The sequence below is a fragment of the Pyxicephalus adspersus genome, chromosome 8 (assembly GCF_032062135.1).
Source record: "Pyxicephalus adspersus chromosome 8, UCB_Pads_2.0, whole genome shotgun sequence".
Classification (NCBI taxonomy): domain Eukaryota; kingdom Metazoa; phylum Chordata; class Amphibia; order Anura; family Pyxicephalidae; genus Pyxicephalus; species Pyxicephalus adspersus.
The window spans coordinates 44,920,876-44,934,926 of record NC_092865.1 but is presented as its reverse complement, the minus strand read 5'-3'; the positions used below and the strand labels follow the sequence as shown (position 1 = coordinate 44,934,926).

The 14,051-nt window shown below is 43.6% G+C and overlaps 2 protein-coding genes across 2 annotated transcripts; both read left to right on the top strand.

Annotated features, from left to right (window-relative positions):
• On the top strand, nucleotides 1-5,036 carry LOC140336906 (hyaluronidase-2-like). The gene is made up of 4 exons (XM_072420345.1): nucleotides 1-744; nucleotides 1,780-2,743; nucleotides 3,196-3,285; nucleotides 4,288-5,036. The coding sequence occupies exons 2-4, from the start codon at nucleotides 1,814-1,816 to the stop codon at nucleotides 4,711-4,713; spliced, it is 1,446 nt and encodes a 481-aa protein (XP_072276446.1). The 5' UTR covers nucleotides 1-744; nucleotides 1,780-1,813; the 3' UTR covers nucleotides 4,714-5,036.
• Nucleotides 5,037-8,327: 3,291 nt separating this feature from the next.
• LOC140337294 (hyaluronidase-2-like) lies at nucleotides 8,328-12,425 on the top strand. Its single transcript, XM_072420968.1, has 3 exons — nucleotides 8,328-9,248; nucleotides 9,793-9,882; nucleotides 11,923-12,425. The coding sequence occupies exons 1-3, from the start codon at nucleotides 8,328-8,330 to the stop codon at nucleotides 12,337-12,339; spliced, it is 1,428 nt and encodes a 475-aa protein (XP_072277069.1). The 3' UTR covers nucleotides 12,340-12,425.
• The last annotated feature ends 1,626 nt before the right edge of the window (nucleotides 12,426-14,051 follow it).

The window sequence follows — 14,051 nt, the reverse complement described above, 5'->3', positions numbered from 1 at the left end:
TGAACAATAGCACAATGAGAATGATACATTGAGACTTGGGGGTCCCAGAACAATCATTTTTTTTGGGGGGGGAATGGCATGTTGACATTTGGGGTGTACCATCCATTGATATGCTGATACCTGGGGATCCAGAGAAATTAGACCCCAGAACAAGGACACCCTGACACTTAGGGGTTTTTCAGATAAAGCACTGAAGTCTCAGACAACGTCCAGAAGATGACCCGACCAATACAGCAGTAGCTGATCCCAAGAGCTAGCACTCTACTTCCTCCTGATGCAATACTGAAAAGGTTAAACATGACGTCAGCCATTGCAGTGAAGCTCAGATTCTTTTGTTTCCTCTCAGTGTCGGGGTGTTGTCACCTGAGATCTGATCCTGGTATGCGGCCCAGCAGGCGTTCATAATGATAGTATGTGGACTTTCCCGTGTCACTCTGTGAATTCAGAGACAGCGGGGACACCACAGAAACTTTCCTGATTTCCATCTTTTATTGGAGGGGGATCCAACATCACAAATCACAGGTCGTCATGATTAGGTGTTGTCACCGAGAACTCTAATTAATCATTTTTATATATTCTGAGGTTTCTGGTTGCACAATCCGGATTGCAGTGAAGTCACGGCATGTACATATGTGCAGAGATATTGCACCAGAAATGAGGCTGCCACCCAGAAGAGTCACCGGTGCCCTGACCTGAAGCTACAGATCCCAGCATAGATGAGCGGAATCTTCTGGTGAGGTCACGGTAAGCTCAGACTTTAAAGGGTTTATATTGTAGGGGGGTTAAAATGTTTGTACAGCCAAAGAACAATTAGAACCTCTGTCAGGTTTTTATTTCTGTGTTTACACTTTGTAGATTCACCCTTCCCGTATGTTTCTCACTGAGACAAAAGGTGATGGAAAATTCCACATTTTACACTTGTTACCTGAACAGGAAGTGAGCAGTGTGTAAATTCAGTCCAAAATTACTCCTTGAAATATCACCCAGAGTTCAAATTCACCTTAGAATGGGGTTGATGAGATAGGCAGGTGTGGAACGAATGAAATCTAAGCCCCCTCCCCCTTCCATATGTTTCCCATCATTTCTACCCTTTTGGTCATGTAGGTGAGCACATCCTACCTTTCCCTTCCTATATATCTCACCTGGCTGAGTATTTCCCCTTGGTGGTGGGGTCTGATTGTCCATAAAACCCATCTCAGGGTGTAGCCCAGTCTATAGGTCGCCATTCCCCAGCATGTCAGTGTCCCCATATCTGCTTCTTGATGATGACAACTTCCAATCTGTAACCTCGGGATCATCACCTGGCATTGAGTCACCCATGGGGACTATCTACCCCAGGTGTAACCCCGGGAATCAGATTCATAGAAATTGCTGGTATCTCTTGCACTCCATACCAAGGATGAATGGAAAATAATCAATGATCCGAATGCTGATGGAATTTTGAATGGCCAATCCAACACCAGGGAACCGAATATCAGGATAAAACCCGGATGGAAATGGTGCCCAGCTATCAGTCTGGGTATAAAATTTGTTCTGATAACTTCTTTAATTCTCTGAATTTGCTTTTACAGAACAGGCGTCAGAGAATGATTTCCCCTACATACATTTCAGATTTGGGGTTTATGGGGTGTTGAGTTTTGTTTTAGGGTTTTACATTTTGTATGGGTCAGGTAAACCCACAGATATTCGGGAGTGTGTGTGTGTGTGTGGGGGGGGTTCAGTGATTATGGGTCTGATATTCTCAATTTGTCTATAAATTTTCTATTCTCCTCTCTGTAGGATTTTGAGGACTTCACGTTCCAGGTTTTCCACAATGACCCCATGCTTTGGCCTTTCCTGTGTCCTGTGGTCAATCATCGTGGCCCTCGGCCAATCGTCCATCCTGGGGACAGACAAGCCCACTGTGCCACCATTATATAACAATCGCCCATTCATGGTGGCCTGGATGGCGCCCACCCATAGCTGCCCAATACGGTTTAATGTGTCCCTGGACCTGCGGCTCTTTGACCTGAGCTCCTCCCCCAGCGACGGCTTAGTGGACCAGAACCCCACCATCTTCTACAAGGAGCGACTGGGCCTCTACCCATACTATGATGAGTTTAATGTGTCCATCAATGGGGGGTTGCCCCAAAATACCAGCCTCCAGGCTCACCTGGACCAGATGGTGGAGGCAATCAGTAAGTACATGCCATCCCCCAATAAAGACGGATTGGCCATCATTGACTGGGAGGAATGGAATCCGCTTTGGATTCGAAACTGGAATGAGAAGGACATTTACAGGCGAGCTTCCCGCCAACTGGTGGCCTCTCGCCATCCCCAATGGTCAGCCAATGACGTAAACAGGGAAGCTCAGGGAGAGTTTGAAGACTCGGCCCATGTGTTCATGGTGGAAACTCTCCAACTAGCCCAAAAATTTCGACCCCGCCAGCTGTGGGGGTATTACCTGTTCCCAGACTGCTACAACCATGACTACCTGATCGACTGGGACAATTATACAGGGAAATGCCCCGACGTGGAGATGTCACGAAATGACCAGCTATGGTGGCTGTGGGAGGAGAGTACTGCCCTTTACCCCTCCATCTACCTGGACCCCTCCCTTCAATCCACTATAAACGGCCGCAAATTTGTTTACTACCGGGTAAGTGAGGCCATGAGGATCTCTCAACAACACAGTGGGTACTCTCTGCCCGTCTTTGTGTACACAAGACCAACCTACAAGGGAAACCTCAAACTTCTCTCCCAGGTAAGACAACACAATGAAAAAAGGGATGGTTGGAACCTCCTATAATGGGCACAGCAGAGGTACAGACCCAGGAACTCAGCACAGGGATGCTGGGAACCCTTTATAGTGGGCACAACAGGGGTATAGACCCAGGAACTCAGAACAGGGATGGTGGGAGACCCTCATATGGGGCACAGCAGGGGGTACAGACCCAGGAACTCAGCACATGGATGGTGGAGACCCTCATAAAGGGCACAGCACGTGGAAAGACCTGCTCATGCGGAGCATAGGGACCTCTCCCTGCAGCCAGTGATATGGTGTATACTTCCCTCCAGTGGCCATACCTGGGAACTGTCCTGTTTTGTGCTGCCCCTGACCCATAGTAATCATTGTTTGGTTCTGGGCTACTTCTATGATAAGTTTAGATTAACATTTTTGTATTTTTTATAAAAATGTTGTATTTGTCTTTTCAGATGGATCTGATCTCCACCATCGGAGAGAGCGCAGCTCAGGGGGCGGCTGGGGTGATATTTTGGGGTGATTCTGACTATGCCATGGACAAGGCAAGTGTTCCTGGTACTGACCCATATTGTGTGTTCTGATCCATTACCCCCATCTCCCATAACTGTACATATTGTGCCCTCCTTCATGCGGCATTTATTTTCATAGAAATTATCAAATGATGAGAAAGTGAGATATGAATGTGATGTCACCCTGAGATACCCCTAGGCCACCCCACAAAGTGCTGTACCCCAAACCCACCACCCTCAAACATCCTCCACCTAAATCCCAACTCCTAAAACCCTCCTCTACACCTACCTGCCGAACTCCTATAACCCCTGAACCACTTCTAACTGCCTCATCCTCCATAAACCCACACCTAATTGCCTCAACTTCCACAACCCCTCTCCACAATTACTGGACACTGAACCCCCAACTTTTATAACCAATCTTTACAAAAAAAAAAAACCAAGCCTGATATCCCCTCCTTCACACCTAACCACCCCAACACCTATAGCCCATTCACCGCACCTAACCCTCTACCTGCTTAAAACACATGGCCTCCTTTTCTTTCCTTAACTCCCTTCCCCTATAACCCCCCCTTTCTGCCCCTAACCCCCTACTCCTATGACCCCTTTTATGTCGCTAGTACCCCACTTCAATTACCCCTTCTCTGTCTGTAACTCCGTACTCCTATGACCCGTCCTTCACAACTATAACCCCTTCTGCAAACTAACCACCACTGAACTTCTATAACACTTCTGAGCCTAATCACCAACCAAGTTGGAAATATCCCACTAGGCACAGGGTGGGGGGTTAGGGCGGCCATACCCTCTGCCCCCTTTTTACACCTCCCATACCCCACAATAGTTTTGTGATTGGGTAGCAGACAAAGACTGAACCACCATTCCTCCGCTGGTCCCCAGTTTAGGGCCACCCACCACAAATCCTCATTCACTTTGCATCCAATGTGCTGCAGATGTCCCATTGGATGACAGCTTCATCTGACATTTAGGGGTCCCTGGAACCCACAGAAAATTCTGACTCCAATCTCCTCCCCACAGGAAACCTGCCAGAGGATGAAGACGTATCTGGATGAAGATTTTGGGCGATATATCGTCAATGTCACCACCGCGGCCTCTCTGTGCAGCCAGGCGCTCTGCGGGGGGAACGGACGCTGCATGCGCCAAGAAAACGTCACTGACGCCTTTCTGCACCTCAATCCTGCCAATTTCCGCATTGTTCGGGCACTTCCAGGATTTAATGCGTCTGTTCCTATGTGGGCGCAGGGCCGGCTGTCTGAGAGTGATATCAGACTTCTACGTTTGCAGTTCCGTTGTCACTGTTATGGGAACTTTAGCGGGGTCACCTGCAACATTCAACCAAACTCACCGGTAGCCGCAGCGCCCCCTACAGGTCATGCATTGGTTTGGATACTAATGGTTTGCTTCGGGATTCTTCTACAAAGGCGCGGACTGTATAATTTGTAAGTGCTGCTACTTACCTGGGCCAAATAAAAGTGTTCCTACCTCTGGTACTGATAATCCCCACCCAGACACAAATGTGAGGAGGTAACTGCAGACCCCACCAGTTCTAGAATGCTGCAGTCTGCTTCTATTACTTGTTATCAGTCCCTTCTGCTCTGGTTTGGCACCTCATGGGCTAACCGCAGTAAGCGGTTCAGGGAATGCATGGCATGGTGCCACTCGCTCCCAACACCCTGGTGTTTATATTTCATACCCGTGTTGTCAAACTGAATAGGGAGCTTAAATCTGCAGGTGAAGAATTTATTAAAGACCAAAAAATCATTTACTTTTTTGGTTGGTTTTCTTTTTAGTACTTGTTCTACAAGTGAACATTTAGTGTTTCCCCATGACATGGGATCCCCAGAGCACTGTGGGTTACCCTTTGGAAAGCAGAAGCTGCTTCCTTTTAAACCATCTGTCTATGATTGAAACTCTGTAAAATCTGTACTGAGCAGCCAAGGAGTGCTCTGCTATCCACTTCATAAAATGCTCCTGGCTGTCATGCTGATCCAATGGCTTCAGTGCTTTCTGATGTACTGCGCTGCAGCATGGGAAATACTGAAGGCAGTGCCATTAATACAGACAAAGCTGAAGCCCCTGAACCAGGGAGCCAGTAGTTTGATAAGACCTGGGGGGGATTTGTGATTATGGTGGAGAGAAAATGTAAAGCTGTGGATGTGTCACCACCTGTCTCTGCTGGGGCAATCAGTCACAACAATCCCTGTGATCACTATGGTCAATGTAACAGAAAAAGGAATCCAGATGTCACAAGGATTTTTTGGCTGGACATTTCCATGAGGAAACATTTTCTCCTGAAAGAAGAAATGACAAAAAGAGAAAAAGTCCCAGGGGAGATCTGGGTATAATAGACTCCAGGCTGAGGGTTGGTGTAATAAGAACAATTCTGAACATCCCTGTTGGGAAAAGATTGCATATTAAGAAAATTTCTGTCACTGTCCAGTGCCTGGTCTGTGGTCGCTCTCTGTGCCCCGGTCCCGGGATCTTTACCCAATGACTGTGATGATCTCAGTCTTATAGAAGTCTTGGTATGTTTATAAAGAAGACAATGATGTGGATAGCAAGGAGAAGTAGATGGTCTGGTATCTTTTCATAAAACAATATTTATCAAAGATAATTTAAATTCATCATTTAAATCATTCTACATGTCTTGTTTTAGGGCCTTTGAAAACAATGACTCGTTCTGCCACCTAGTGGCCAATTGTCAAAAGTGCACAGCAGTCACAATTGGAAATTATTTTTATTTTTTTTATTATTATTATTATTATTATTATTATTATTAATAATAATAATAAACAGGATTTATATAGCGCCAACAAATTAAGCAGCACTGTACCTTTAACTAGGGGTTGCAAATGACAGACGAATACAGACAGTGTATATTTTAACAAATAAATGGGCGAATTTAGTGCGAATCGACAGGGGAATCATTATTAAATTATCCCAAAGTGGTAAAATAAAAAAATGTATTTTTGATAAATCATTTTTGAGCTGCTAGAAATGAATTTTGTTTTAGTACATATAATATCCGTAAGTGTATACCTAGATACATATATACATACTTACATGTGCATACATGTGTATAGATCTCAACACATCTATCAATGTATACATCTACATTCATGGAACCTATTGGATCTCATTACAATATATGATCAATGTCTCCTTGTGTTGGTTTTCATACAAATTTCCCAATAGTAATGTAAGGGGTTGAACATACAGAATGTTAAATCCACATCAGAGTAGTTTGAAATATTTGTAATTGTAGGTGAGAGCTGAGATTTGAAGAGACTCTTGTATAATAGAAGTATATGGGAGATCTTTTCCAGGAATTTATACAAAATATTTGCAATGTAAAGAAACAAGCATCCGGTAAATATAACCTATTATTTCTTGCAGGGATGTAGATGTGGATTTTTGATAATATAATAGAAGATACAGAACATGCATTGCTTTTATTAGGAATAATTGAATTATGTTTAAGTTTTGCCCGGCTCACCCTGTCTGACCGAATAATAATAATATTCTCATATTGTGTCGGGTGTCACACTATGTAGATATCATGTACACATCTCATGTAGTTACATAAACACCCCAGTGGCATTTGAAGTCCTCCAGCTATAACCTCCAACAGCAGCACAACCCACACAAGGTGCAACCCTAATACAACAACCTAATGAATGTTCTGCCACCTAGTGGACAGAAGGTAGAATGCATGCAGACAGCTAATCCAATGGGACCTGCTGATAAGTGTCCACATCAAGATCTTTTTACATCCTCAAGTTTTTCTCTAACTGATAAAAGTTTGAAAATTAAATTTGCAATGTCAGATAAAGTGATGGATGTGAAGAAATATGTTCAGAATAACACAATGGGATGGAGAGACACTTTAACACTGCCAAATTGCTAATGGTCAAATTCTTTTCATGTTTCATAAAAAGATAATACATACACAAAGTGTGATTAACACTTAAATCTCCATACAAGTGCAGCCAGCTCCGACCACAGGAGCTTGAACTCTATAGCCAGAATGCAGGAGGCCAATAGGATGGAAATAAAGGAGCTGCCACCCATGACTTCATATAAAGCTGCAGCCCCTGTATTTAGTTATTTTGAACTTCAGGCTTTTCTACTTTTTTTAGTCACTGATCAGGAAGTGTGGGCATATCAAATGCCCTGAGATTTCACTGACTACTTGCTTCTTTCAGTTTAGGGGCACAGAGAGCCCCAAACCTTCATTGTGTTCAGTAATTTTGTACCACCTAAACAATTTTATCTGATTCTGTAGTATTCAAGCAGATACAATGTGTCTGAGCCCTGATGAAGGGAGAATACCCTGGCCCCTGAAATGCGTTCTTATGACCCCTGATATTGTATCACCTGTTGGTTTTTTTAGCCTCATGCTGGTTTGGCACTTTTTAAACCCCCAGTGGGCACCTGAATTGCCAAGCACAGCCTCACCTGAGGCTCTGTACCTGCATGGGGATGATTCTTCCATCCCACGGTCGGTTTTATTCCTGGCATCTCTTTGACATTTCTGTGACTTCTGGATGTCCCCATTAAGTCTGCAGTGAGCTGACACATTGTACAATTTTTCACCTCCCATGTTTTCTCCTCACTTGGGTGGAGTCACCTGTGATTAAGAAATGAATTGTATGATAAATAAAGCTGCAGAATCGCCTGGGGTGTGACATCATGGGGCTGATATGCAGAGCAGCATCACAGGCTTAGCCTATTGTCCCTATATGTAATGGCCCAGCCCCATGCAAGGTGAAACTCAGAGCCAAGAAAATCACTAGAAGTCACCACCCGGCCAGTGAGTGTCAGCGAGATTTGTCTAATGAGATGGAAGGGTATTTACAGAGTATTTCCATGTGAATGCTATCTATCTTTCAATGGAGACACCTATTCTGGGGACAATAGTCTAGGAGGTAATCCATTCCCCTCATTTCCTGTTGCATCCTCCATAAATGTGATGATCCCTCTCTCAGAATTTATTACTGACTAGCTCACAGATTGTTGGGTATATTCCAGTCTTTACCATTCTCCAATCTTTCACAATGGTGACCTCCTCCCGTGTGCTGTGGGGTCTCCTTACCATTGTGGTCCAGACATCCAGCATTGTAATATTCAAGCCCACCATCCGTCCTGGATTTGGTGGTCGCCCTTTCATGGTGGCGTGGAACGCGCCTACTCAGAGCTGCCACTTTCGTTTCCATGTGTCTCTGGACCTACGACTTTTTGACCTGAGCTCCTCTCCCACTGAGGGTTTGGTGGACCAGAATCTGACCATCTTCTACAAGGAGCGTCTGGGCCTCTACCCGTACTACAACGAGCGCAATGTATCCACCAATGGAGGTGTTCCCCAAAATGTCAGTCTGATTGCTCACCTAGATCAGATGCGGGTCGGAATCAAGAAATACATGCCATCAGTGAATAAGAACGGACTGGGGGTAATTGACTGGGAGGAATGGCGGCCAATTTGGCTCCGGAATTGGCAGATGAAAGACATTTACAGGCAAGCTTCCCGGCAGTTGGTGGCTTCTCGTCATCCAGATTGGACAGTTGAACAAGTGAATAAAGAGGCTCAGTATGAGTTTGAAAACGCAGCCCGCATATTCATGATAGAAACGCTGCGATATGCCAGGAACCTTCGACCCCACCAGCTCTGGGGGTATTACCTATTCCCGGATTGCTACAACCACGATTACCAGACCAATCAGGACAGTTATACCGGCAAATGCCCTGACGTGGAGATATCACGCAATGACCAGACGGGGTGGCTGTGGGAGGAGAGTTCAGCCCTTTACCCCTCCATCTACCTGGACCCCTCCCTCAAATCTTCCATAAATGGGCACAAATTTGTTCACTACCGGGTGAAAGAAGCTATGAGAGTTGCTGAACAACACAGCGGGTACTCTCTGCCCGTCTTCGTCTACACAAGACCAACCTACAAGGAAAACCTGGACCTTCTCTCCCAGGTGAGACAACGAGCAATGTACAGCGGCAGAATGGCCAATAGAATTCTTCTGCACTGATATCAACCAGCTCTGCCTATTACATGGAGTGGGGTGGAATTGGGGTACAGGGGAACAAAACTATGGGCAACCCAACAGCTTACGCCAACCGCATATGTATGCAAACAGTAAAGGGCTTCCTAAAAGTAACAAAAAAAGTTGTCACCCCTTAACAGGAAGTGCCTGAACAAGGACCTTCATGGCTGACAGTTTACAAAGATTGAAAATTACTTTTGAAGTGACATTACCATTTCAGACTACATATCAGACTTTATTGAATGAGTCTTATTATTGATTGTGGATTTAATCTTCTATACAATAAAAACAATATGATTGGGAGGTGACCCCAGAATTTGATGCTTACATTCAGTCCAGTCCATTACCTCACCCTTATAGATTGCTGCAGATCCAAAATATTCCTGTTATATGGCAATATTTGGGGTCTGGGCTGCTTCTATAATAAAATTTCTGCATTTTTATCAATAATCTTTTTATTTTCCACCCCCAGATGGATCTGATTTCCACCATTGGAGAGAGCGCAGCACAGGGAGCAGCTGGGGTGATATTCTGGGGTGAAGCAGACTATGCCAAAAACAAGGTGAGTGTTCCAGGGTCCGTGTTGTGTGTTCTGATCAAGAGAGCCGTCTTTTGTTCAAATCAATGAGAACACTTAAAGTGGACCTGTCATTAGAGATACCATCATTGATTCCTTTATATGTTATCAGGTTAAACAGAAGCTAAAAACAATTAAAATGTATCCTGCCAATGATTGTTTCACACGCAGAGCTCACACTTCCTCAAAGCCTTTGGATAAGCTGCTGTTGGAAACAATTCCAGTTTAGATTCATCATTTATCATTTAACCCTATATTATCATTCATCATTTAACCCTATAATTGCCAGCCATTGGGATTTAAACAAAGCACAATATAAGAATCCCATCATTCTCACAGCTCTACAATAAATAAATTTGATTCTTTATCACAATGGATTATTCGTTGTACGTAGAGTGATTGGTGGCTTTGCACCCTTTAATTCTAAGCCAGGACACCAACAGATTAATAGCAGCCATACATTAAAACAATATTGATTCCTCCTACAACAACCTTCCACCTGTGTCATCTATAAGCTGTTGGTTACAAACTGCACCCATGACACTCCCGCACCTGGCTCATGAATGACTGACATGGGAGTGATCTGAAAATGGTGACACTAATTGGTTTGTGGGGCCTCTATAATTCTCTAAATCCTTTCTGCTTGGCAATTAAAGGGTTAAACGTGTGGCTCCCTGGGAAAAGAATACAGGTGTGTTACTGACCTCGGGTTATCCAAACGCCTTGAGAAAGCTTGCGCTCTGTGTGAGATATGGTCACTGGATATGAACATACCAATTGCTTTTAGCTGCTCAAAATTGATATTTAATGTGAGCCATGAATGCATTTTACTTTGGTGCATGGGGTACCCAGCGGCTCAGAGACCCTCACTTGGAATATTAATGAATAGGGTGATCCTTTGAAGGAAATTTCTTATTGCAGCAGCTGCTATTGGGCTGGACCTCAAAGTTGCAGGACCGGGGTAGCTGGGCTTTATTTTGATTTAAGTGCAGGAATTCACAGAGGGAAACTGTTGTCATCCCATAAACCTTTCAGGCAATGGATGAGCTCCCACAAGACCTGGGCTATTGATGGGGGTAAATTGTGCACAAAAGGGTACAAAATAGCGAGAACAGAAATTCAAGCACAAGAGCTACATGCCCCAGATAGTCTGACTTTCCTGTTCATTCACCTTGGTATATCTAGTCTGGTTTTAAACCATTATTTTCCTGAAGCCTAAAAAAATAGAAAGTCAATCCAGATGTGGCCTATATGTTGGATTGGATTCAATGATTGGATAGGAGCAGGAAAAGGTTCCTGGAGATCTGATGGAAGCAGATGATCAATTGCCCCTTCATATATTGGACCCTCTCATCCATCATGGATGAAATTTCTTGGCTTTGGTGGGCTCACATTGCTGATTAACCCTCTGTACTATAATAGTATGGTCCATGCTTCCTTTCCATACCCGAGCAGATGTTGGTATCTTCCTTTTAGTGTGCCTGGTACTTGAGTAGTAAGGAGAGCAAATGAAAAGAAGGTCAAAAGAGTAAATCATTGCAGAAAGATATTAACTCTTACATTGCTGGCTGTATTTTTTACCAGGCAGAAGGCACCACCAAATTTATGTCTCTACAATGATATGACCACCTATACTACTGTTTGGACTTGGGTCATATTTCATGTTTGGTTTGTTGTCCAGTGGAAAAGACCTAGCAACTTGTCAGCTTTGGTACCCTTGACTGTAGCCATTGAGGCCCATAGAGAAATTAGGCGGTGGGTCCTGGTGGGACTGGCAGCCAGGCTAGGGATTCCTATGGAGCAGTCTTTTTCCTCTTTCTACCAGAAGCCTTTTGGGAATCTGAGCCACCAAAAATAGTTCAGATTTGTATATCTGTATCCATGTAATTCTGTTGGAAATAAACCAAATGGGATATTTGGGATAATTTCTTCTGGTGAGTCATGGGTGGGTGCCATGTTTACCAGATGTACAGATCCATTATGGGTCCCCTACCAACCTTTCATAATTGGTTCTTCTCCCTGCAGAAAATTTGCCACAACTTGAAATCGTTCCTGGATGAGGATTTGGGTCGGTACATTGTGAACGTCACCACCGCGGCCACTCTGTGCAGCCAGGTGCTCTGTGGTGGGAACGGACGCTGCCTGCGCAAAGAAAACACAACTAATGCATTTCTGCACCTCAATCCTGCCAACTTCTGCATTGTCAGGGCACCTTCAGGGTCCAATGCATCTGTCCCAATGTGGGCGGAGGGCCAGCTGTCTCCAGAGGACATCAATCTTCTACGCTCACAATTTCAGTGTCAGTGCTACCTGGACTCTCCCTGGAACACCTGTGGCTTTCAGAATCGCATGGACGACACTGCTGAGTCCACGGGGTCCTCCAGGGACCATCTACAGTCCTGGGTATTCTTAGTGCTACTGATTGTGCTGCTGGATGGGTGACAGCCTCGTGGGACATTTTGGGATCCTCAATTGGGAATCTTTGGAGTAACTTCCACTGTGAATGAACAACTCCCTGCCCCTCGTGCTAAGGTAGTGCTGACAATTGCCCTGTTTGACCCCCCACTCATTTCTTCAAACCACCCTGGCACATCTGATAGGGCTAAATGATTCTCATCAAAATGGATTTCTAAAATTAGCATTAAAGGAATATGAGGACTTCTGTTTCATACTACGTCTAAAACAGAGGGGAAAAAAATGCTTGTAGAAATAATTTAAAGGAACCTTGAATTGGGGGGGGGGGGGAAAATGTTTTTAGTTACATTGCTACTTGTGTGTCACTGGCACCTTCTTTAAACATTGGTTCCTTTATTTCCCCTCAATCTATTTTAATACAGCTGATGGGGGAGACTGGCCCTGTCCCTTCAATGTTGTGGGAGGCAAGGAGCAAGGGGGGAGGAAAACTAAATAGTAAATGAAGGGGGGGGGGTTTGGCACATACCAAAGCCCCACTCTTGGTCACTGTAACCCCACTGTCCTCAGCTAAAAGATCAGGTTGGACATTATGGCTCCATAAAGTTTTCTGCTTGAATTTCCATATAAAATGGTGAACCAAACACAGATTAAAAGTTGAACCTCTTCCATAGCTACCTGATAAGTGACTATTGCAGTTCCCAGGGAACCTTATGGCTAGTAGTCCTGGAATCCTTGAATTAGTCTTTCATCTGAGGATGTCGTCTTTTGTTGCATTTACACCATTACTGTACTTTTTATAGGCTGTATGTCCAATATATGTTATCTATATTTACTTTATGTATGATATGTCTATGTTGTCACAATGAAGCTTTCAGGTTGATGAAAGCCACATGAAGTTTGTATTTTATAGCCAATGAAGGGAAATCAGGGAGAGACATGGAAAAATAAAATGATATAACCAATGCGGAATGTTATTGTCTCCAAATCATTCATTGTCAAACAGTCCCAGCTTCTTCTGGTTCTTAGAAGTTTCTAGGCTGGGTAATGCCAATTATTTCTAAAGTAAGAGTCTTTCACACAGCAAAGGCTGATAACAGTCTGATTGTGATTAGAGATTGTAAATTTCTCTGAATGATTTATATGACCTTTATATGAATTTGCTGTGAATATTATATTTCCTTCCTTTTTTTCCATAATCATAGATGGTTGTCAAAATATTTCTCAGCTTGTTTTTATAAAGGTTTAAAATTATTAGAAGAGTGCGAACACAAAAACCAAGAAGGTTAATTCCTCATATTAAATACAACATCTGTTTTTAGCACAGATATTATAGAGCCCCCCATACCGCAGCTCTAGGATTGTTGGACGTCATCAGTACAATGTGCAGAAATAATGATTTGTATGCAATACATAATAATTAATTATATTAAATAATAAATCTTGAAGGCCAACAACATAAAATAGAAGGAGCCATGATTTTGCTTTGTCTCCCAACAACCAGGTCTTTTCTTTTGCTGTTATTTAATAAATTCTAAACTACCAACTAATCTGCAGCAGCATACAATCGGGGAAAGGACAATATGACGCAAAGAAAAAAAGCTCACATTCCAATAAATATGTAGATCTTTGAATAGGAAACCTGAATTTGAAGCATTTCTGGGCCTCAGCAGTTATTATTATTATTATATTTAATTTGTATGTAAAGAATAATTGTATGTTGTGTTCTGTATCACCTGAAA

Bases quoted from the DNA above. Each gene is read 5' to 3' on its own strand.
- LOC140337294 (XM_072420968.1), top strand. From the start codon at position 8,328: ATGGTGACCTCCTCCCGTGTGCTGTGGGGTCTCCTTACCATTGTGGTC. The intron at 9,249-9,792 runs GTGAGACAACGA...TTCCACCCCCAG, and splicing joins ACCTGGACCTTCTCTCCCAG to ATGGATCTGATTTCCACCAT. The intron at 9,883-11,922 runs GTGAGTGTTCCA...TTCTCCCTGCAG, and splicing joins CAGACTATGCCAAAAACAAG to AAAATTTGCCACAACTTGAA.
- LOC140336906 (XM_072420345.1), top strand. From the start codon at position 1,814: ATGACCCCATGCTTTGGCCTTTCCTGTGTCCTGTGGTCAATCATCGTG. The intron at 2,744-3,195 runs GTAAGACAACAC...TTGTCTTTTCAG, and splicing joins ACCTCAAACTTCTCTCCCAG to ATGGATCTGATCTCCACCAT. The intron at 3,286-4,287 runs GCAAGTGTTCCT...TCCTCCCCACAG, and splicing joins CTGACTATGCCATGGACAAG to GAAACCTGCCAGAGGATGAA.